The sequence below is a fragment of the Podarcis raffonei genome, chromosome 4 (assembly GCF_027172205.1).
Source record: "Podarcis raffonei isolate rPodRaf1 chromosome 4, rPodRaf1.pri, whole genome shotgun sequence".
NCBI classification, from domain to species: domain Eukaryota; kingdom Metazoa; phylum Chordata; class Lepidosauria; order Squamata; family Lacertidae; genus Podarcis; species Podarcis raffonei.
The window spans coordinates 68,239,023-68,262,067 of NC_070605.1; the positions used below are offsets into that span (position 1 = coordinate 68,239,023).

General features: G+C 40.0%; 2 protein-coding genes across 7 annotated transcripts in view; one reads left to right on the top strand and one right to left on the bottom strand.

Annotated features, from left to right (window-relative positions):
* OFD1 (OFD1 centriole and centriolar satellite protein) overlaps positions 1-16,749 on the bottom strand; it is a 36,083-nt gene extending 19,334 nt beyond the window's left edge. For 4 of the 6 annotated variants that reach the window (XR_008330275.1, XM_053387213.1, XM_053387214.1 and 1 more), the window contains exons 1-15: positions 16,355-16,749; positions 13,797-13,898; positions 13,196-13,396; positions 11,997-12,065; positions 11,539-11,569; positions 9,487-9,591; positions 7,837-7,973; positions 7,087-7,260; positions 6,432-6,538; positions 4,605-4,724; positions 3,310-3,383; positions 3,106-3,197; positions 2,783-2,972; positions 1,543-1,673; positions 915-1,026 (exon numbers count right to left, since the gene is read on the bottom strand). Coding sequence is in view for 5 of the 6 variants with exons in the window: in XM_053387213.1 (XP_053243188.1) it covers positions 915-1,026; positions 1,543-1,673; positions 2,783-2,972; positions 3,106-3,197; positions 3,310-3,383; positions 4,605-4,724; positions 6,432-6,538; positions 7,087-7,260; positions 7,837-7,973; positions 9,487-9,591; positions 11,539-11,569; positions 11,997-12,065; positions 13,196-13,396; positions 13,797-13,892 (1,639 nt within the window). In the remaining variant the exon portion in view is untranslated. Of the gene's footprint in view, positions 1-914; positions 1,027-1,542; positions 1,674-2,782; positions 2,973-3,105; positions 3,198-3,309; positions 3,384-4,604; positions 4,725-6,431; positions 6,539-7,086; positions 7,261-7,836; positions 7,974-9,486; positions 9,592-11,538; positions 11,570-11,996; positions 12,066-13,195; positions 13,397-13,796; positions 13,899-14,184; positions 14,268-14,684; positions 14,705-16,354 lie in introns of those variants that run through there. The other 2 variants (XM_053387212.1, XM_053387211.1) reach the window with 2 other exon arrangements.
* Positions 16,750-16,857: 108 nt separating this feature from the next.
* On the top strand, positions 16,858-22,580 carry TRAPPC2 (trafficking protein particle complex subunit 2). The gene is made up of 5 exons (XM_053387220.1): positions 16,858-16,963; positions 17,570-17,678; positions 18,072-18,214; positions 19,364-19,451; positions 21,294-22,580. Exons 2-5 carry the CDS (start codon positions 17,586-17,588, stop codon positions 21,390-21,392), a joined length of 423 nt encoding a protein of 140 aa, XP_053243195.1. The 5' UTR covers positions 16,858-16,963; positions 17,570-17,585; the 3' UTR covers positions 21,393-22,580.
* Positions 22,581-23,045: the final 465 nt, after the last annotated feature.

A 23,045-nucleotide genomic window follows, 5' to 3' on the forward strand; every position in this document is an offset into this window, starting at 1 on the left:
AGACAAATTTTGATTTGGTCATTGTATAATTAGCATGCAAAAATGAAAACTGAACTTACCTTACATTTTAATATAGTTATTCTACACACAAATCCAACATGATTTAATATAGCAAAAAACCTCAAGTTTATTTCAGGTTTTTAAAGTTAGTATGATCAAATGAAATGCACAGAAAATATTCAAATTAAGCTGAAAGTGTCAGAGCCACAAAAGAAGAGAGTTAGATCCAAAGAGCTGCCTATACCAGCAGAAGGCAGTTACACACACAAGAATAAAATGTTTAAAACCAAATATAGAAGTATAATGAAAGTATTTGCCTAGTCATTTCAAGATTTGAGGAGGAGTAAGCTATAGTAAGGCACCCAAGGCGGGGGGGGGGGGGGGAGAGAACCAAATACACAGAAAGCCACATTTAAATTGGACTTAACTCGATTTCAGAAATTGTGATTTCAAACAAAGAATGGTGTAACAGAAAGGAATGAAGGGGGGCAAATAAGAAAATCTGAGTTGGGAGCAATATGGTTATGGAAGGTTGGGAGCAATAAGTTATGGAAGGTCTCTGGCTAAAAATTGCATGGACTCTTTTCGTTTCTTGGCTCTGATTAAGGAGCCTTTAGTCCATGAAATTGTACCCATAATAAACTGTTATTCTTTAAGATGCCACAAGAATCTTTGCTGATTCTGTTTCTGAACTGTCAGATATTGTCTACATAGGGTCAAGATCTTTCTCCATAATAAAAAATGTTTTAAATTAAAAAAAATCACAATATCAAATACCAGACTTTTACAAAAAAACCAATACATGCCATTTTTCATGTGTTTTATTTCAATCTGCTCCAATGCTTAAATAAAATTGCTCTAAATAAAGCCTGATCTTATTGAGTTAGCCCAAAAGTGGAGAGGATTTTTCAAACCTGTCTGTGTCTGTTTCAGTTGTAGCTTAAGGTCTTCCATTTGGGCATTTAACTTCCTGATAGTATTTTCACATTCCGACAACTGAGTCTTCAGCTGTACACAATGTTCAATCTAAAAAGATTTCAGAGACAAAATGCCTTACTAATTCAAGAGCATTCTTAACACACTGAAGCAACTAATCCATATAGTTACAAATGAGCAATCAGCCCCCCAGGTCTCAAATGAATGAACTGGTGGAAGGGAGACAGAGAGAAACAGATATTTTGATTTTGAGCGCACCAGTTCCTCATCTAGAGAAATGAAGAATATGAATGGAGAGTCTACACTTGGCCTTTATTTGGGAGAATTTAGTTGTCTAATTCCTCAAGTATAATATTAGCATAGTAAGCATTTACAACACTAACAATTTACTTAGTGTCATGCAAAGAGTTCTCAATTCAGCAGCAAATACAAGTGTAGAGGGTGTGCACTGCTTTTGCAGGATCAGACTGTATTTTTTAACACTGGTTTTAGACTTTAATAATTTGGAGTGAGGAAAATGTGGTTGATGAATTTATACTGATTCTATTGTGTTTAAAAAAGTATTTTTTAGAAGAATGAGCGTAAACAACAAAATGGCACATTTACCTCATTTTGTAACTGTTTTTCCAAGAGCTGCTTATGAGTGTCAGATTCTTCACCTTCAAGCTTCCTAGCATGTTTTGCTCTTTTCAGCTCTGCCTCAAGGACCAAATATTCAGCTGATGGCCGACTCAACTCTATAAATGGGGGGGGGGGAGATACAGTTAAAATCTAACCTTGCCAGGAAACACTGCATCTGATAAACAGATACTCTGTAGCAGACCACCCAACTACAGTGCTACCTCGGGTTACATACGCTTCAGGTTACACACTCCATTAACCCAGAAATAGTACCTCGGGTTAAGAACTTTGTTTGTGGATGAGAACAGAAATCGTGCTCCGGCAGCGCGGCGGCAGCGGGAGGCCCCATTAGCTAAAGTGGTGCTTCAAGTTAAGAACAGTTTCAGGTTCAGAACGGTCCTCTGGAACGAATTAAGTATGTAACCAGAGGTACCACTGTACACTCTTTAGCGTTCCGTGCTATGATTCAAATGGTTTAACCTGGAAAGCCCTGGATGCAGGCAGTCACTGAACATCCTTCTTAGCATTAATCAGGACTTAACAAAAGATTAATAAAGTCCATCCAATAATCATAAAAACATTGATGTGGGTTTTGCACAAATCAAAATGGATACTGAGGACAGCACAGCACAACAAACCAAGGAGAGGAGCAAACAGTGGACTTCAGATAGGCTTTATCTTCCTATTGGTGAATCTCCTTCAAAAACTTGAGTCATTGTTCTGTGTTTTTGGCTATCTTAGCCTCTGGGGCATCAAAACACTCAAGTACATAATATACACATTGACATACACAACTTATAATAAGGGCATATAACCAAGCCAATTGAGGTCCCTCTATATCTGAGGTCACCTTTTTAGCTCCTTGCTTGAATCACAGTCATATGCTTTAGCCTTTGGCTAGCTACTACAGATTTTATATCTTGTGAAACACAATTTTAAAGAAAGCCCATTGATGTCATTGTCACTATTCAATAGGTGTCAGTGACAGTCTTGCAAAGAGATAGGTGCAGATAAGTAGTTTTGGACTTTACGAGTTACTTCCTGAAGTACTATGAAAACCCTGAAAAACCCATTTAGTTATGACAGAAATACAAAAGAAAAACAAATAGACATTTAACACAGAGAAACAAAGAAAAGAGCAGACATGCTATTACATTTCTAAAATGTATTTTCTTTGCAAATCTTGCTAATAAAATTTTTCAAAGAATATTAGATTCACACTAACTGTCTCGGAGTTCCAAGTTTTCACTGCGCGCCTCTTCCAACTGTTGTTTGAGTAGCTTATTCTGCACCTGAAGTTCCATTTTCTCTTCTTTTAGTGTTGGATAATCTGAAACTTCTTCCAGTTTTTTTGTCATCAACTGATTTTGCTTGCTTAATAATAAAACTTGAGCCTTGACTGAATCTATTTCCAGCTGGAAACAAATACCATATTAGGGGGGAAAAAGTTAGACGACCTCTTCCAGGATATAACTGGATAATTTATTCATCTGAATTATAAAGGTAGTAAAAATATATTGCTAAAACAGACATTTTAACTTCAATTACCTCAAGCTCTTTTGAATGTGATACAGCATGTTCAAATTCTTGCTTTTTTGAATTAAGAGAAATGGTCTCTTCATGCAAAAGCATAGCTTTATCTAGTCAAAAACAGGAAAGTTTTATATTAGACATATTTCATTAAATGAAAGTCAAACATTTGTTTTTGAGTGGTAGGGTTTTTTTAAATAGAGAGATAGATATAAAAAACACCTTTAATTTTTTTCTCATCTTCAGTAATTTTCTTGGTTCTAGCTATGTATTCTTCATTTAGTTCAAGCTGATACCTAGGAATAAAAAACATTGCAAAGTGTTGCCAAATTATTGAAGACTTTTAATTGATTAAGCACTGTTAGCTTCAATTCCATGTGTCTTTATAGCTAAAGTCATAGTAGCTTTATCCTGGATAACTAACCATGTTCAATCTTCAGATACAAATCAGAGGGAGAACCCATATATAAAATTATAGTCCTAAACACAATTGACAGCTAGTTGAATCCAAGCAGATGAACTCCATTGAAACTTGCTTAAAACTGCACTCTTGATTTCTTTTTGTTCAAATTTGGCACAGAAGGAAAGAGGCCAGTATATCTGTGTACCCTGGCCATCAGCATTTCCTTCAATCATGACATCCCTACAAAATTTAATCTGAGTTTAAATATTTGAGCATCTCCTGATTAAATATTTGAGCATCTCCTAATTAAAATCTAAATCCCTAAAACAGCAATTGCTAGCCTTTTTAAGGCAGAGGATCACATTGCCCTTTGGTCAGCACTCCAGGGACTGAAGTATAGAGGTGGGCATGGGCAATGTGTGAAGTGCCGTACTTTTCTGTGTAGAAGATTAGGTTCTGCTCTCTAAAAATCATGCTAAAAAGTGGGGGTAGGCTTATACAAGGGGAGTGCATAGGGTGTACATTTGATTGGTTCTGTCATGGCTATCAGTGGCTATTGTACGTGTTATTGGTTGTTGTGTCAATGGGTGGTGTTTATTGGCCGAAGCTGCGGCAATTGGGCAGGCGATTGGCAGCTTCTACCGGCATGGGAACAGACGAGCTCAACAACCCTGAGTAATCCTGCCCCCTCCCCAAAAAATAGCTCAACAACTTTGTGCCATCTCCCCCATTTTCTTAAATTTGAGTCCCCCAGAATAGGGGGCATCTAATACATGGGGGCATCTTACACACGGAAAAGTACGGTACAAAAAAATATAGGGGGGCAATTACGACCTGTGGGCTAGTCACCTCTGCCCTAGTAGAGTATCAGGTCATTGCAAGAGGATGAACAAGAAACCTCTATAGGATTGCTGCTTCCATTACTCTCCTCTTGTCCATAGGGCAAGAGTTCCAAATTCGATCTCTTCCCATCACACTGACAGAAACATCCCTAGTATATAAAAATGCTCCATAAATGTTTCACTTATTAGTATATTCTGTCTGTCTTTACTATGCGACTACTTTTCTATGTGCATCATATGCAGTCACTGAAGGAGACAGGCAAATTAATTACTTTAGGAGTTCGTTCTTTAGTTTCTGGTCATAAGTCTCTTCAATGTTCTTCACAGTTACCTCTCGATGACGAAGTGCATCTTCTACAGTTTTATTTTTTGATTCTTGAAGGTTTTGAGCTCTGAAGCAAAGAAAGAAAATGCACAATAAAACAATCCTAACAGAACAAATCAGGTGACACAAGCATCAGAAAAATGATGGGGAACTTATTATTATAATGGAACTCACAACAAAATGCTGCAATATGTGCCTAGGAGTGCTCTTGTCCAAGACCCTGGCCAGCCTAGAACAATAATCTTGGATTAATATTCTGGCCTCGTGGGGAGGTGCTGAGTTAAGAAGCAAATGGCTATTCTGCCACCCCATTAGAGTTCTTTTTTTAAAGTTCTCTCTTTTTTTGTACTCCTGCAACCCTTGAGATTTTCACCAAGCTTCCTACCATCTCCCTCATATGTGGATGCAGCCATCTTAAGTACCCACACATGGAGAACTAAGTTTGCTATTTGATTTGTTATTATGTTTTTACTTGGTAGGTTTAAAGTGACTCAGATGACAATGTGTCTTCAGACCCCCACATTTCCCATAATTACATTATAAAGCAATGTCTAATCATATGGACAATAGTTTCATATTCAAATGTTCCCTTCTGTAACTACACTTCCCTTCCAATCAGTTGTTTAGAGCAAGAATAGCAGTAAAGCTGGGTGTTAGCTTCTTCAAATACCCCTCTCCATCCAAACTCTTCCACCCACACTGTGCTTTGTAAAGCCACTTTTAACAGCACCTATGCTACTTCCCATAGTCAATCCCAAACATATCATCATCTTAATCTTCTTCCCACATGGCACTGTTCCCCAGCCCAAATTTCTTCATTATGTCAAAAGAAAACAAAAAACATCCTGGCAGCTTAAACTACCCTGCCATACAACTCTCCAGGGTCACTATTACCCATTCCGGTTTGACTGCAAATGCTGGCAAATTACAAGTTCCACACTCCGCACTGCATGAGCACAGAGACCTGTATTAAAGCATACTGCAGCAATCACTGGTATTTCAGATAGTTTACAGCATAGCTACCAAGCCCTGACAGATTTAAATGTGGGCTGTGGTAAAGATTAGGCCTTAAATCTGACAACCCTACTGTTGAACATATACTACTGATTTCAGGAAATCTTGAACAACACTGGCTCACGAACTAATTATTTAGGACTGCAAATGCTGAAAGTAAAGGAATTACAAGGGAGGATGAAGCTTATTCCTCTATTTCAAAGGTTCACCAGCTCCCTCTTCTGGGTAATCAGAAGGATTTTCATCTATCATTAAACTGAAGGGAAGGGAAAGGGAATTAAAAGGCGACAAACTTAAACTGCCTAATCAGTTAATTATGGATTCCTGAGCAACTATGCTTAAATATTATTTATTGTATGTATTTAACTAACTAACTAAAGTTACATACTTATTTGATGGAAAACCTCTAAGCAGTTCACAAACCCATATTCTCCTAAACATACATCAGGACTAATGGCAAAACATCAACATGCACTGTTGTCAGTATCTAGATGGTTTAATTAAAAAACAAAAAAATATATTGACTTCAAGACAAACTGTCAAAGCAATGCCAACTTTTCGATGAAACACCATAAAACTCAGTTAACAGGGAACAATTCTGCCGCTAAAAGCAGCTGGATAATACTGTTTCTAGAGGTGTAACATTACATTTAATGAAATAAGAGTAAATGAAGCTTCATACTAACTGTAGCATTTAGAAGGCCAAGAAAAATATGCGGTTTTTCCCCAACTAAAGTTATATGAATGTTTAACAACTCACAGTTCAAAAGCTTCTATTCTCTGCTTCAGTTCTGCCTCTCGGGATCTTACTGTTTCAATATCTTTCAGCAGGCTTTGCCTTTGCAGATAAATTTCCCTTGCATCAATCTATTGGGAAAAAACATATTTGTATTATATGCAGCCCCAAATGTAGCAACAGCTGCATATTCTATATGAGATTTGGAAGGCTGTATTCACAACTAGCATTCTATTGTTAACTGGTTGCTGGAACTGCCTGCACTTCATTATGCAGTTTGCTGATAAAACTAGTTACTACTAGAAGACTTAGCAGTAGTTACAACTAGGTAAAACAGGTATCTTATGAGTTATGGGAAGCGTTCTATGATTTATTTATTTTTCAGTGGATAACAGTGCGAAGGGAATAAGACGCAAATATTAGGACATGGAAGATGCATTTCCACTTTTTCAAATACAGCATCCCACACAATTACTTATGCAGTGCATTTTAATAGCAGGTGGTCACATTTTTCGGCACAAATTGCAGATTAGGAACAAACCACAATGGAAGATACATAGAAGTAACCTGCAAGCAAAATACATAGTCACTCCCAATACATTTCCCAGTATGGCTCTTGATATAGGATAAAACCTCCCAACTCCTCCATTCTATTTAGTTCAATTTTTTCAAACATTACCTCTTGCTGCTTCTGAAGCCTCTCAATAGCATTTCTTTCTCGAGAGCTTAGAGCCTCTGACTTGGCTCTGTGAACTTTTTCAAATTCTTTACGAAGCTCTGAAATCTCTTTCTGGGATTGTGCTCTCTCGTCCATCTTAATTTTGGCTATTTCAACCTCTTTGAAGTGTTGCAACTGTGGCATTCAAAATAGAATTATAAGTGTCAACTGTCACATAAAAACATTAGATCACAGGTAGATGGCTAATTCTTGTCACTAGCAAATCCCTCCTGTGTAAGAATGTGATAAAGTACCATGGTAAATCCACTGCTCTACAACTAATCAGATCTCCCAATTTTCCTTTTCCTAAAAGCAGCTGTTGGGTGAACAGGCATTTGCAGCAAGCACTGATGCATGCAAGGATTAAGCCACATTATAGCCCTGATCCAAGTCACTTTCTATAGTTTTTAAAGAAAAAGTGATCTAATCACAGATCTCCTGTTTAATGTAAGTTTGGCCGTTAAGTGAGCAAGCAACTGAGACAGAGCATTTAGTTGATCCTGCAACTAATCCCAATGATTACTCCTACTAATCATAATGTAAACAGCCATGTCTTGCTCAATAGATGTTTGTCCTCTGCTTTTCCTTCATGTAGTTTGTGTACTCTGAGAATAAGTAAATTGTTGTACTAACAAAAGCATCAAATAGGCACATGAAAATTTGCATTAAGACTGACAAAACATCATTGCCTCTCCTCCCATTTCCCTTCACCTTCTGAGACATTTCCTCTTGAAGCTGTTGTTCTACTTCTTTTCTATATTCAGCAAGTTTTACTTCAAACGACTCAGATTTGTGGCACTGAGGATACATGTCTGCAAACTGTTCATCAATCAGTTGAAGTTTCTCAGCTATGAAAAAATATATAAAAGGCATTGTTCCATTATATGTGATCATGCTAAACAAAAGAAATTTACATTGTTGACATTTTTATAGGGGCCAGCTCTCCTACTTCATTTTATTATGCTATGATGCCAATGATGATTTATATTTATTGGTTGCTTTACTCATGGAAACATAAGAAGAAATACTAAAACCAGTTACAATAAACACCATCAATAACTCCCCACATCCCAAATCACACATCTATAGAAATAAGAGACATGTCTTACAGATCCTGCCCCCTCCCCAAAGAGCCCACAAATACTTTTTAAAATCTTTAAATTATGACCTAAAGCTTAGGTTAAAAGGAAGTCTTTGCCTGGTGCCTAACAGATAAATATAGCACCAGACAAAAGTCCCTTTAGAGAGCATTCCACAAGCAGGAAGTAACCACTGAAAAGTGGCAGAGGGCACTCAATGGTGACTGGCTGTGTCAACAGCCTGCACCATTCACATATTACACTAATTAGCCAGGGCCTCAAAAGAAGCACCAGTCATATGAGTCAGAAAATCCCCAAGAGCTACCTGGAAGCCATCAGCCTCCAAGGGAAGGCCAAACTAATAGGTCCCCTGCCTCTGCTGAGGGGGAAAGGGTCTGAAAGCATAAAGCTATGACGAACCTCTACTAAAAAGAGCACCAAGGAATAAATGAAAGAGAGAAAACAATATAGAAATAAATCAGGTATCTAGCAGCCTGAAACTATGTCCAGCTTAAATAGATGCCACTGTACTCCAGACTGCATCTGTATTCCATCCTAACTTCCATTCTATGAATAGATTGCTTGGGCTAGTATTTGATTTGTGTTAGATCTGTTCATCTGAAATATGTTTTCTGTCCTATGCAGTGTTTTGGAGTATACAGTACAGTCATGATAAAGGATATTCTGCAATGGCTAAAATGGAAAATAACCTATTTCCCACAACCATAGAGTTGGGCTGCAGGTGCAGGAAGTAGAAGAGGATGATGTGACTGGTGTATACATTAGTCTACTTTTTAACCCTGCAAGATATTTTTTGGGGGGGGGGGGATAATTCTATTTTTGTTCTACACGTGTGCAGCTGCTAGGTGTAGCAAATTCATTGGACCAGTCTAGTACATACCTATGCAATCACATACCTATCTTTCCAGAGAACTCTCTGTAGGGAAGACACCATTTTCAATGTTTCTGTTTTCTCTCAAAGCACAAAACTCACAACCATATTGTGTTGAAATGTGAACCCATGATTATGTTTTGATCCACATTTAGAAACTGCAACATATAAATATGTGCAACTCCTTCTTAAGCTTTCCCAACTTTTTTGAAGGATTATATGCTTTTTAAAGGTAAAAAGGTGCACATATACTCCAGTTAGTAAAGAGTTATGTCAGAAGCAGTATGAAAGCAAGGCTACAGAACAGATGCTACAGTATTCTCTTTCTTAAGGCTGAATATATAAATAGCTAAAGTCTGAGGATAAAGCAACTGCAGTAACTCCACTTACCAAGAGATTCTTTACCAGGTGTGGGACTGGTCTGAGTTTCTGTGCTGCAGATCTGCTTATGTAGGCTATGGTCTATCAGTTCAGTTAATATCTGTACAAGAAAGCCTTAGAGATACACCATTAATCACGCATCTCTTCTCCAACAAATGACAAGTTTCAAACTTAAGAAGGAATAAATATTATTTTGCAACAGTAAAAGAGTACCAATGAATGGAAGTTGAACAATTCTAAAGAAAAAAAAGCTGTCCCCCTTATTTTTAAAATTTCTTCAAAAAGAGCCTATGGTAGCAAATAATACATAAAAATATATATATTTTTAAAAAACAACTATAAATATCTGAAACATTTCAATACATGTACATTTTTAACATATAACATGTACATATGGTTGCCAACACCCATATTATGGGGAAGTTGTTTGAGAGTGTGCTGGCTGCCCAGTTCCAGGTACTCCTGGAGAAAGCAGATTATCTAGACCCATTTTAGTCTGGGTTCAGGCCTGGTTATGAGACTCCATTGGTCTTGATCATCCTGGATGCTCTTTATCAGGAGAGAGATAGGGGAGTGTAACCCTCTTACTCTACCACTCAGCTGCTTTTGATACTATCAACAATGCTTTCCTGCTGTTTCGGCCTTGCGAGCTGGGAGCAGGGGACACTCTTCTGCAGTGCTACCACTATTTGTGGGGCTGGTTCCACAGATAGCATTAGGTAACAGTTTGTTAGCAGTTATGAAAGGAACCATCTTGTCCACACTACTATTCAACATTTATATAAAGCTGTTGGGAATGGTCATTAAGAGAGTGCTTCTTATTTCATCTGAATCAGGAGCTATGCAGATTCAGAATCAGTGACTGAGAGTAGTGGTGGAGTAGATGAGGGCCAATAAAAAGAAACCCAGCAAGGCAAGATGGAGGTCTTGTGAGTAGGTGGTCCCCAGGTCCAGGAATTAGGCAATTTGCCTGGTCTGGATAAGGTTGCACTTGCTCTGCAGGAGCTGGTTCATACACTGGGGTGCTTCTGAATCCATCATTAACACTGGAGGCTCATGTGGCTGCAGGGGAAATGAGTGTCTTCTACCAGCTTCAGTAGATATGCCAGCTGCAGCCATTCCTAGAGACAGTCTTGCTGCAGTGACCCAGGCACCGGTAACCTCAATACTCTTTTAATGCAATGTGTTCTACATGGGGCTGCCATAACATTGGTCTAGAAGCTGTGCAGAATGAAGCAGTTAGGTTACTAATTGATATGCATGGGTGCAGACATCTAACACCAGTTTTAAAGGAACTGCCCTGGCTGCTAATTTGCTACTGCACCAAGTTTTGGGTATTAATGTATAAGGCCCTAAACAATTTGGGACCAGGTTATCAAAGTGAACATCTTCACCTACGCAAATCTGCCCATTCCCTAACATCACCTACAAAGGCCTTCATGGATAAGCCACAGCCAGAAGACATCCACTTGGATTACCCAGGAAGAGGGCCTTCCCTGGCTGTGTCCACTCTCCCAAATTGTCATCCCTAGAAATAAGGCATGCGCCAACAATGAGGCAACTCCAGCACATGCAGAAAATTTTTTTGTTTAGCAAGGTCTGTGATGGCTACTGATGCTACTTTTTCTTGTATTTGTATTATATTTTGATATTGCTGCACACAGGCTTCAGGTGGCCACAAAATGTGCATTATTTTGTTTTTCTGTCTAGATATTTATGTATGCTATCCAAAGTTGCTGTTCAAACTCGTCTCTTCCAAACGGCAGCTAGCATCTTCAGCAGCAGGATCTGCTTATGTGAAAATGTCAAAGAAACCACTGGTCACTTATTTTAATGTCAAATGTTTCCATCTGTTTTTAACTGCTGTACTTTTATTATTAACATTAAAAAAATTAAACTACCCTGGAGGTTGTGAGTTAAACCCAGTTTTCAGTTAACTGTTATTTAAACAATTAATTGAATTGTTTAAACACGTGTGCATAATTTTAAACACACACAATATCTTTGGACTGTGGCCTACAATCTGAACTTACTTAGAATATATGTACATTATAGCTGTACCTTTTGTATTCTCTTTTTCTGAAGCTGAAATCTGGAAAAACAAAAAAAATTTTTGTCAATTTATACCGCAGTCCCGAGCTCCATCTGAAGAGCTGCAAAGTAGCTGCCACGCCCCAACCCCTGCCACTCCCACTGGCCAGGGCAAAAGCTATGGGCATATCCTTCCCCCTTTTTTGCTGTGTGAATTCCAGGCAGGTGCACCAGAGGGGTCTGAGGATCAGTCGGCACCCCACAGTACTCCCTTTGGGGCTTTTCTGAAGGCTTCTGCCAGTGAGAGAACAACCACTAATAGTTTCCCACTCCACAGAGTGCAGTAGGGCCTTCGCAGCTGTGCAGCAAAGGCTCTCTACCACCTTATCCTAACCCTCATCCACAGCACAGGTGGAGGATTTTGATTGCATTCTTATCTACCCAATGCTTAACAAAAAATAAGATTGCCAGAAATAAGATTATTTTACCAGTGCTTTGTAAAGATCAGTCTTTGGATTGATCCTTATCAGTTGTAGTAAATCTTGCATGGTGAGCGCCTTTATAAGGAGATAAAGAAACCGGATAACTCTCAATTATACATTTGACAATCCATATTGTCAAAACAAAAAGTTAAACAACTAAGCCAACAAAATCAAAATGAGATAATGATTGGGATGTCACATATACCTTCACTGTTTATATCAAGGCCAATTATTGCATGCCATCATACACACTTTTGCAGCCAAACACATAGGCACTCAGAAGTTAACACAGTTTCACAATGATTCGCATTGAGTCTTACAAACATTCACTCTTGCATACACACACAGTTCACACATACAGAATGTCTCACCTTCAGAGGCTCAGAAACAGTCACTCAGTCATGCATGCACAAAGTCTTTCCCAGATTTTACCATAATATATCTCAGACTGCTTCTAAGCTGGCTGATCCAACTGTAATTAACTTTGCAATCAGCAGCATTCATTCTGAAGTGGCTTCTTCTCTGTACTTTAGATGTTTTGTGGGACCATTTGACCTTCAGTGGGCATTGGAAAGAAGACCCTACATCAGGCATTCCCAAACTCAGCCCTCCAGAAGTTTTGGGACTACAACTCCCATCATCCATCGTTAATAGGACCCGTGGTCAGGGGTGATGGGAATTGTAGTCCCAAAACATCTGGAGGGCCGAGTTTGGAGGTGCCTGCCCTACACAAATGAACCTGATCCTGCTGTACATACCCATAATGTCTTCTTCCTGAGATTTCCAAGACTAATTAAAGGCCTGATCCTAGCAGAAACAGATCCTTCTGTCTCCTGCTGCTGGCAAGTCAACAGGCTTTCTTACACCCACTTTTGGACTGTTTGTAGTTTCATAAAAAATGTACACACACACACACTATTATGCTCTTCTGGGGTGGTGGTGTTATAAATTGTTTGAGGATTCTAGGGGGTCAATGTGTGCATGGCCCAGTGTGTGTGTGTGTGTGTGTGTACTGGTGTTCAGTAAGATAGCTGGGATCTGTTACTGGGCTACACTTACTTACTTAGTAAAAAATGGCAAATGCATTTTTGGACTAAAGATGGTATAGTTAGGTTGATAGACAATGTAATAACTGCACTGGATAAACAGGACTTCATTTATGTACTGAGCATAATTTAACACATCCTTCAAAAGAAGGTACTTACCTTATCCTTTTCTAATCCACTTTCTGGATAGAAGACAGACAGTGAATATTCATAGCCACATCTGCGCAGGTGATCTGCCACCAGACTGTTAGAAGCACCAATTAACAATGAACTGCATTCACTAGAAACAGCTTGTGGCTGAATTTTTCCACTTAAAATGGGATTCATAAGATCATGTATGAGCTGGTTTCGAAGCTGTGTCTGGCACAAAGAAAAAATTATATTATTGTTAACTGGGATTTCTAGAAGAAAAAGTGAAAAAGAAACATTAAATAAATTGAAAAAAGTTTAAGACTTTGATATGTTAAGTGTACTCAAACCTTGTGTTACACTGGTGTGTATAATGCTTTACGCATTGAACAGTCAAGCAATACATCAAGAGAAAATCTGGCAGTAATATTTCTTTCAATATATCTCATAATTTCATGGCTTATATACATACACCTTTGCCTTACAGTTGTGACTACTGTATCAATGTCTACTTTATTGTGCTTTAAATATATTGAAAGCTGCCTTGAGAATTTCAGTGAGTAGGCAGGGTATAAATACTGCTTAATAAATTAAAACCCTTATTTTAATATTGCTTAATTATATCAAATACCTTAAGTGAATCCAAAACACCTCGGCTCTTAAATGTCTGATATAGTCTTCTCCTGAGTTCATCTTGTGACAGAGCTGGAAATTCATCTGAAGACATTAGGACCTGAAAACATGAGAAAACAATATTGCTATTTTTGCAGACAACCAAAAACACAAGACATGGTAACAGAAATGTTGCCAGCCTTTTAATAATCGCATATCAAAACCCCGAATTTCAAAATCTTAAGTGATTCTTAGCAGCATGCATCAAATCAACATGTTTATTTGAGTTGCAAATGCAGGGCTATCAATTAGTGAAGTGTAGCTTACATTTACCATCAACAAACATCCTCGTACTTACAAAAACAGTATTCAACAAAGGAAGTAAACAGACATGATTAGTTATATACCTAAGCCACTTTCCTATGTTTTTCTGTTGCCAGCTGTTCTATTCAAAGCATTGAAACTGCAATGGCAAAGAACTGGAGACTTGTCCATTTAAAAAAATGAAGGTCTCAAAATTATATGAATTGGTTCGATCCCAATGGGATGGAAATTTTAAAATGGGTTTGCAAGGAGATTGACTAGGGATTGAGGCAGTGTAAAGGGTAACAGAAGCAAGGAAGGTTGAAGATAGGATTGAAGCACACATCATAATTAAAGAAGGGTGCCTTATTGATGTCTGAACAGCCTAATGAACTTTCTATAATTATTTTGTTTCTTTAATGCACATGATTCTTTAATGTTATATTCTGTATGAATGAAACGACATCAAAAGCATACTTTGAATGCCCCTAAAATATACAGAACTAGAATGCAGTCCTATATGTGTTTACCAAGGAACAAGGCCCATAGAATTCAGTGACTTCTGAATAAATATACTTAGGACCATACATTAAAACATGCTTACTTTTACTGTGCACAAAATGTACGTAACATTCCATCCCACCTCCCAATATTCTTTCACATTCTAAAATGAACAAGAAACAGAAGTGGGGATTAGGCCAGTACAGCAGATATAATAGGCTCAATTCCCAATGGGAGTGTTGACCAGTGTCACAACAAAGTCAACCCTTGCATTATACAGCTGTGGTAAACATAGCAATGCTTCTGCCCAGAGAGTAGCCAGCATGAGGCCTGAAATGGGCACTACAAGGGGTGAGGTAGGATTCACTGGATCTTAGTCCTATCCACTCTCTGGAGAGGGGCTGATTTGTGCCTCTCTGCTATGGCAGCTTAGAGCAAACCCGCCCCCCCCCTTTTCATCAGTGTTCGAAACTCCCATTGTTCTAGGCACATTTTGTGACAGAGGAATTCATTAGCACGAGCAGTTTCTGGGCTCTGGGCACAGTGCTGCGCCTAGGATTTCAGATTAGAACTGCAGAGTGGAAGGAGAGGAGGACCTTTTTCTGCCTCCCCACTTCCAGCTACTCTCTGAAGACTGGAAAAGAGACCCTCTTAAGAATACTAAGGGGGTTGGCAGGATAAGGAAAAGACACCATGTGAAAAATGAACAGAATTATTTACGCTGTAGTTCATTCATTTTCAGCTTTGTATTCTTTTTTTTAAAAAGCATGCCTAGACATTCCGTTGTTGGGCCCATAACCTAGGTTTAAGGTGCCATTTATCTCCTAGCTTTCATATCTCAGTTTCTAAACACTGCTTTTCATCCTGGTTGGCAAGCCTGTGGGTGTAATTGAGAATTTGTTGTGACCCAGGGCCGACTCAGATTGTTCTACCTGTGAAAAATTACAATATACATAACATTCAGAATCAACAGAAAATTGACGTATGTGGTGACACAATTGTTTTAAGGTTCTAGAATAACAGAACTGAAAGGAATCTGAGATGTCACCTAGACCTGCTCAACACCATATCAGGAATGCAGGATTACAACACCTGTGACAGCCATCTCTACTTAAACACCTACAAGAATTCACCACCACATAGGTGTAGCCAAAGAGAGGCAGCTGCTACCCCTAAATCAAGTAAATACAAATACTTAACTGACCAATCACATCATAGATAGCTTGGTTCTGCCCCCTAACATAAATCCTTCCCACCCACCCACCCCCCAAAAATCCTGGCTATGTGCATGCACCACTACCTCCTGAGACAATATGCTCCTCTGTCAAACAGCTCATCCTGTAAGTTTGCCTCCCTGTTATCTCCATCCAGTGCCCTGGTAAACGGGAAGTGGGGAAAGAAAGAGAAAGAAAATACATCTTCCTGCCCTGGAGGAGGAGCTATTGTCACAGCTGCAAGTATACGAGCTGCCTATTTCATTTAACTACTAAATGCAACCCAATTTAATACAGCCCATGTTAGCAGTGGGCAACGCCAGGGTTTTTCCCGTTTCCTACCCACTCCCCAATACTGTACGGTGTCTGTTCAATTGTGAAACGAACTAGGGGGTAAGCTAGTCTACAGGTTGAGTCTCCCGACCTTTTTTGTAGTCCCTAGGAAACTTCAGACACCTTATAAATAATACCAATAATAACAATGCGAGTTGCGCGCAGTCCAGAGCACATTCTCTTCCGCTTTTTTGTTTTGTTTAAACGACCCTTCCTACTAGCCCACCTCTTTGCTAGACCTTTCGCTCCCCGCCTGCTTTCTGGCCGGCCTCGAGAAGCGAACTCTGCTCCCCGCCCGCCTGGTCGTATCGCGAGGGCGGCCGCGAAAGGAAGCGGCTGCGCTTCTCTGGTCAAGGAGAGGCGCTTCAGGAAGCCGGCCGGGCACAACTCCTGAGGCGAGGCGGCGGGGCCCTTCTCAGCTCCTCCTTCCGAGTTTCAGGGTCTATTTTGTGGCGAGGAGAGCGGGGAAGTTCTGACACGGGCAGAAAAAGGGAGGCAGCGGCCGGCCGTGAAGTCGCTTCTGAGGCGCGACGAGAGCCTCTTCCAACGGCCTCGCGCAGACGCGCTTCTCAAGGTCCCGCCCAACTCCCAACTGCCACTCGCTCCCAACCGCCGCTTCGAGGCTCTAGTTGCTGCGGTTACTAGCGCTCAGCCAAGCACGTCGCTATTGCAGAACTCTCGCGACAACTCGCCGCTGAGAGACCCGCCCATCAGAATCAACCAATAAAAGGAGCTGGTCTCTATGACGACATTACCCTGCGCCGGATGTTTTGGGGAGGAGCGCCTTGCTGTCTTCTGTTTTCTCTTCTCCCCGTATCTGCTTTCTGGACCTCAGGTAAAACCTCTTCTCCCTACTCCTGTTAAAACGTCTGCTTGGGAAATAGTAAAACTGGTCGCCGCTGAACGGTCGAGGGTAGAGGCATTAATGGGGGACACCGGTGGTTCCCCATTGAGGTTGGTTCTGTGCGGTTCATGCCCACTCACCCTGAGGCCTGAATGTCTGCCAGGATGGTAGAATCATATAATTGCATAGTTGGAAAGGACCACGAGGGTCATCTAGTCTAGCCCCTGTGATTTGCAGGAATCTTTTAGGCCAATGTGGGGCTCGAACCCACGACCCTGAAATCAAGAATCTCTTCTCTTTTTGTTGTTGGTATCGGTCTGCCTGGAGATACAATGGAGTGTGCCTCCAGAGGTGAAGTTAACTGCTGCGTTTGCAGCACTAAAGTGACCTCCCCAGGACGCAAGCCTGGGCAGTGTGAACAGAGGTTCTGGGCTTCCCCATACAACAAGACCCCGCTCTTGGCCTCACTAGTGTGGTCCAGAGGAAAGCAGAGCTATTTAGGAAAGAAGAATGGAGAGGAAGACCAGCTTGAGTCTTCAGCTGTATGATTTATGCTCTTTTTCAGACTTCAGCTTTATGATCTATGCTCTTTTTCAGGAGGAATATCATAATCATGTCTGGAAGCTTCTACTTTGTAATTGTGGGTCACCATGATAATCCAGTGTTTGAAATGGAATTTCTACCAGCTGGTAAAGTAGAGTCTAAGGTGCAGATTTTTGTATAAATACTGAATTTTTACATAGTCATGAGCATGTCTAAGTCCAGAAAGCTGATAGCTCAAGGTCTGTATTAATTTGATGCCAATAGTTGGTTTCTAATTAAATTTGCTGCCACTGAAAATGTTACTGCCCTCATGTAGGGCTAGTGCCTATGTATCTGACTGATGCTTGATTCATCCCTCTTCCCTCCCCTCCAGCCCCACTTCATCCCCCAAATCAGGCTGATTCAGCATCCAGTCATACACCGAGTTAACATTTTATGGAGGCAGAAAGAATACTGTCTGTATATGTGATGCATTACTGGCCAAATGTATATTACGTTTTGCAGTGCATTACAGAAAGTTATTTTATGCCATACTCAGTTCTGTTGTTTTTTTCAGGATGACCATCGCCATCTCAATCAGTTCATAGCTCATGCTGCTCTTGACCTAGTAGATGAGAACATGTGGCTGTCTAATAATATGTACCTGAAGACTGTGGACAAGTTTAATGAATGGTTTGTTTCTGCTTTTGTCACAGCAGGACATATCCTTTTTTGTTGGAACCTCCAACCTGTGGGCATGTCTTGGTCTGCCAAGGGGTCCAATTTCTCCAAACCATGTCCATCAGCTGACATCACTGATGGTGTCATACCTTGGCTGCAGGATTCTGTTCCCAGTAGGGAACAAGATGGCACGGCCAAGGAAGCAGGAAGCTGCTCATCAACTGAATTTGGATCAAAGCCTTGTGCAAAAATGTCCCTTGAAGTAGCTCGTTCATTTACCATACTTCAAAGAGCCTTTTGCAAAGACTTTATGGCAGCTCCTACACCCCTCTTTGAGCCTTCTGGAGGCTCTTAAAGCCTTTTGCAAGTTTCATCCCTCCCTCTTTCAGGCCCTGATTTCAGAGGCTTAAAGGGGAAGCAGAGGAGACCTGGAAAAGGCTTTGTGAGTCTCCCCATGCTCCCCTTTTAAGCCAGTAAGTAAGGCAGATAATGATAAGGAATTGGCTGTAGTCAAAATAGGTTCCCCACCCGTTTTAGAGCATTTTTTGTTGTTCTGTAGTTAATAAAAGGGATAAATGGATATGATTCATTTTGAGCTAATGCAGAACCAGAGTGTATTCATTTGAGAATGGGAGGCAACTATGAACTGAAATACATTGTGCCATCTGGAGAGGATTAAACATTGCTTTTGGGTCACACAAGCGGCCCTTCAATTTGTACCCAATGGAAGTATGATTTCATAATTCCAAATGTTATTGCTCACATGCTTAGGCCATCTTGACCCTCTCAAGGTGCACTTGGCTTATGTCTGCCATCTGTTTCACAAATCTAGGCAATTCCCTTTTAATTCAGGAATCAAATTAGGGGACCCTCAGGTCTAGTCTGACTTAGTACCCTTATCTCTATATTGTACTTGCACTCGTCTGTCTTCATGCTGATAACCTAGTGTGCATGCCTGAGAGAAGCGAGTGGCAGCCCAGGTAGGGCTACTGGCAGGAGTGGGAGTGGTGGTCTTTCTTCCTGTTTATCCACACATACCTTGTGCCCCAATAAGTGGCAGGGAGTACAGTGTGTGACTGGGGCAAGCTGTGAGGGGAAGGAAAAGATCAGGGATAAAGGAAGGGTGGTTGGTAAAACCCCTAGGCACCCCCTAGTGTTAAAAAAGTGGTTATTTTCTTAATTGGTTCTACATATGAGATTTATAATGCTTCATGATGTAAGGCAAGAAGATGGAATCAAAAACTTCTTTAGTGATGTCTATGACTTGTATATAAAGGTAAGTATCCATAATAGAGGTAGCTAGCATTGTGCCTTCTGGCTGTTGTTGAACTACAGCTCCCATTAGTGCAAGACACCACAGCTAATGGTCAGGGATGATGCAAGTTATAACCCAGCAACAGCTGGAGAGCACTATGTCTTCCCTCACTGATCATCTCTTATCTGTGCTAATACAGCAGTACCTTGGTTTAAGAACAGCCCTGTTTACGAACTATATGGTTTACGAACTCTGCAAAACCGGAAGTAGTGTCCCGGTTTGAGAACTTTACCTGTCTAAGAATGGAAGGGTGGAAGGGCACCGGCAGCGGGAGGCCTCATTAGGGAAAGCGCACCTCAGTTTAAGAACGGTTTTGGTTTAAGAATGGACTTCCAGAACGGATTAAGTTCGTAAACCTTGGTACCACTGTATAGGAAGCTATGCAGTATTAATATTGGGAATCTTGGTCTGGAAAAGGCACCCTATTTTATTCAATTTTTACCTAGAGGAGGTTAATTAGCAGTTACTTGTCAAGTTTATGAACAGAACCGCATTTAGAAGGAAGTATAAATTGCTGTTTAGCATGTTTATATTATAAAGAATGACATATTTAGACTTACAAGGACTTGTTACAAGGACTGCCCCCTGTCCCACCCCCAAAGTGATGGAAATGGAGATTCCACAGCACAGGTATAACAAGTTGTGTTGACAATACAGGAAGGCAAGCTGGACCTCTTCTGAAATGAGTCAGTGACTTATGCTAGGAAGCAACATGTGTCATAGGAGGGAAGGAGTTGTATGCACACCCCTTCTTTCCTGCCAGGTTTTCACAGTAGAAACAAATGATCTGCACTTACTTTGCTTTTCAGGAACAAGAAGCAAAGAAATGTGGCCCTGCCTCCTCATTCAAGGACAGAAAGAATATGATAGCTCACTTCGCACATTGCATTAAACTATGACTTGTGAATGCACACCATGCCAGTCTGTGCTGCTGAAAAACTTAGATTGTGCTCATGGTTTGTTTGGAAAGAAACAGGCCTGGGTTCAGATATCATAGCAAACCTGTAGTTTTTCACAATGATGGCACAGAAGCAGGGGAGAAGTGGAGAACTCTGTAGCAGCATGCTGTGTGTTCACATTACAACATAGTTTGTTTTAAACTATGGTTTAATATGAAGTACAAACTAGGGCGGTATCAGACAGCTACGTATGGCTAGAACAGTCATGTAGATCCTGACATTAACTTATTGTCTAAAAAGTATTTGGAGATGGTTGATCATATTGGGAAATAACAGTTGTGCCCACCTGTAGTAGAGACTTTTGCTTCCATAGTGGGACTTCTCTCACTAGCCCCTGTGTACACCAAAATCTGCTTCAGGATTTGGGGAATCCTGTGAAGATTTTGGAGATACTTAGTTGGAAGAGGAAGTACCCTCATGCAGTGTTGAATTTTCCTTTTCTAAAAAAAACCCTCATCAACTGAATAGTTATATTTACCTGATTCACAAGCAACACTAAACAAAAACCATTCTCCTCTTGTTGTGCGCTAAGCCATGGTTTGGCATAGCATGTCCAAACCTGGGCTAATGGTTTGTCTTGCTCCAGACAAACCATGAGCTGTAAGCAAAGAGCAATACTTTGCAGTTTGTCTCGAGCAAGATAAATCACAAGACTGGATTCAGATAACATACTAAATCAAACTATGGCCTAGCTCACAGCAGCAGGAATGGCAGAGGAGCAAAGTGGCTGTAGTTTGGCTTAGCTGTATGTGTGAACTGAGCCACTCAAAGTGGTTCAGCCTAGACCTTTTTTAGCATGTCTTAATTACTAATATGTTCTCACTATGTTAATTTCTTTCCTCAGTTTGCGATGAATCCATTTTATGAACAGAATTCTCAGATTCGATCAACTGCATTTGACAGAAAAGTCCAGTTTCTTGGGAAAAAGCATCTTTTAAGTTGAGTTACTATAACTGTATTAGAACCTACATAGCCTGCTGTATATCTGACATTTCTGAACCTATAAAGGCTAATCTATAAAAACAACAACAACAAACACTCACGGTTATCTATTACCTTGTATGAAAACCAATTTCAGGAGCCTAAAAGATGTATTTATTGTAGGTGATCACTCTAGTTGTAAAACATTTGTATATATGAAAATTAATTTTAAAAATTGAATATTTAAAGCAGCACCTCCACTAGCTTGGCAAAAGGTTAAATGAAGAACCTAGTTGGTTTTTTTTAATAACTAAAGCAAGCCAGACGTCAGGATTTTTTTGATCAGTGTGAAAGCATTCAGTTCAGGGCTATGTAAGTATTAAGACTAACCAGATACCAGAATGGTGTGTTGAAATGAAAAGGTGTGGATAGCAGAACAGAAACACAGCTACCCCGAAACACATAGTTACAAGTGAATCGCCTCAGTTCAACTTGCTACCATTTTATTGGAATAATTGAGCACATAGTTGGGCAGAAACACGCTATTTCCATACAAGTGACTTGATTATCACGTGCACATGTGAATGAAGCAACAGGATGCAAAAAGGGTGATGTGTTTTGCCTGTAAAACTTATTTGTAGTAACTTGCTGCTCAAGTTTTTACTCAAAGTATTAACACCAAGCAACTTAACTGAAATTTAAAAGGTCAGAACTAAATCCCACTACTTTGTTTTCTATAATACGCTTATTATATTGGGAACAATCCAATCAAGTTAAGCACTATCCAGTCCTATTCTAGGTAGATTGAATAGCCTGTATTCTTAATCCTCTAACTTTGGCATCAGTGATGTGTACTGTATATGAAAGACCATATAGCCTTAGCCTGGAAAAGAGTAAGGAAGAAAGCCTAAAATATCTATAGGTAGTCTGGCTCTCACTAAAGCCTTACATTAAATAACTCATTTATATGTTTTACTTAAGAATTTGCTTAAGCCTATTGAAGTTTCATTGTGCTACATTCCTACTGAGGGGTTACATTTCACGACAAACATACTGAAGTGATAGGATAACACATGTGATGTTGTTGAATCATTTGCAGAGATTCTGAAATAACATTCCAAATAAAATGTAAATTTATAATATTATATGCATTGATGCTCTCTGAATGGGTCATTAAGTCTTTCAGTTCATTAAACAATTCTGATATTAACTGCTGCCCTGGGTATGTTGTAACTTAACAGGAGGAAGTATTCAGCAATACAAACAGAGTATGCTGTATCTTTAACCATGTAGGTCTCTTTTCTTTAGTATATGTAGAAAAAGCCTTGGATAACTAGCACAAGTCATAATACTTCAGAGCTCTCTGAATTACAGTAACACAAGTCACAAAACCATTTGGCCCAAGGATTCTGTGACATTGTGTTGTTCAAGAACACACACTATGGCTGGCACCCAAAACTCTGCAGGCAGTGTTCTGCTCATGCAACAGAACTTCTGCTTCCTCTCCCCACTACCCACCAATCTGCTGGATCAATTTTGGAGAATGCATGAGGGGCTTCAGGGGAGGAGAAAGTTGCTGTTTTACAAGCAAGAGTCTGTTGTGCAAGCAAAATGGCAGCACGGGGTACAGCCCATTATAAATGGGCACAAGACTGAGGGTGGTATTCAACAAAGT

Excerpts from the sequence above, each read along its gene's own strand:
- TRAPPC2 (XM_053387220.1), top strand. The coding sequence starts at position 17,586 with ATGTCTGGAAGCTTCTACTTTGTAATTGTGGGTCACCATGATAATCCA. Across the intron at positions 17,679-18,071 it reads CTGGTAAAGTAGAGTCTAAG|GATGACCATCGCCATCTCAA; the intron begins GTGCAGATTTTT and ends TGTTTTTTTCAG. Across the intron at positions 19,452-21,293 it reads TCTATGACTTGTATATAAAG|TTTGCGATGAATCCATTTTA; the intron begins GTAAGTATCCAT and ends TTCTTTCCTCAG.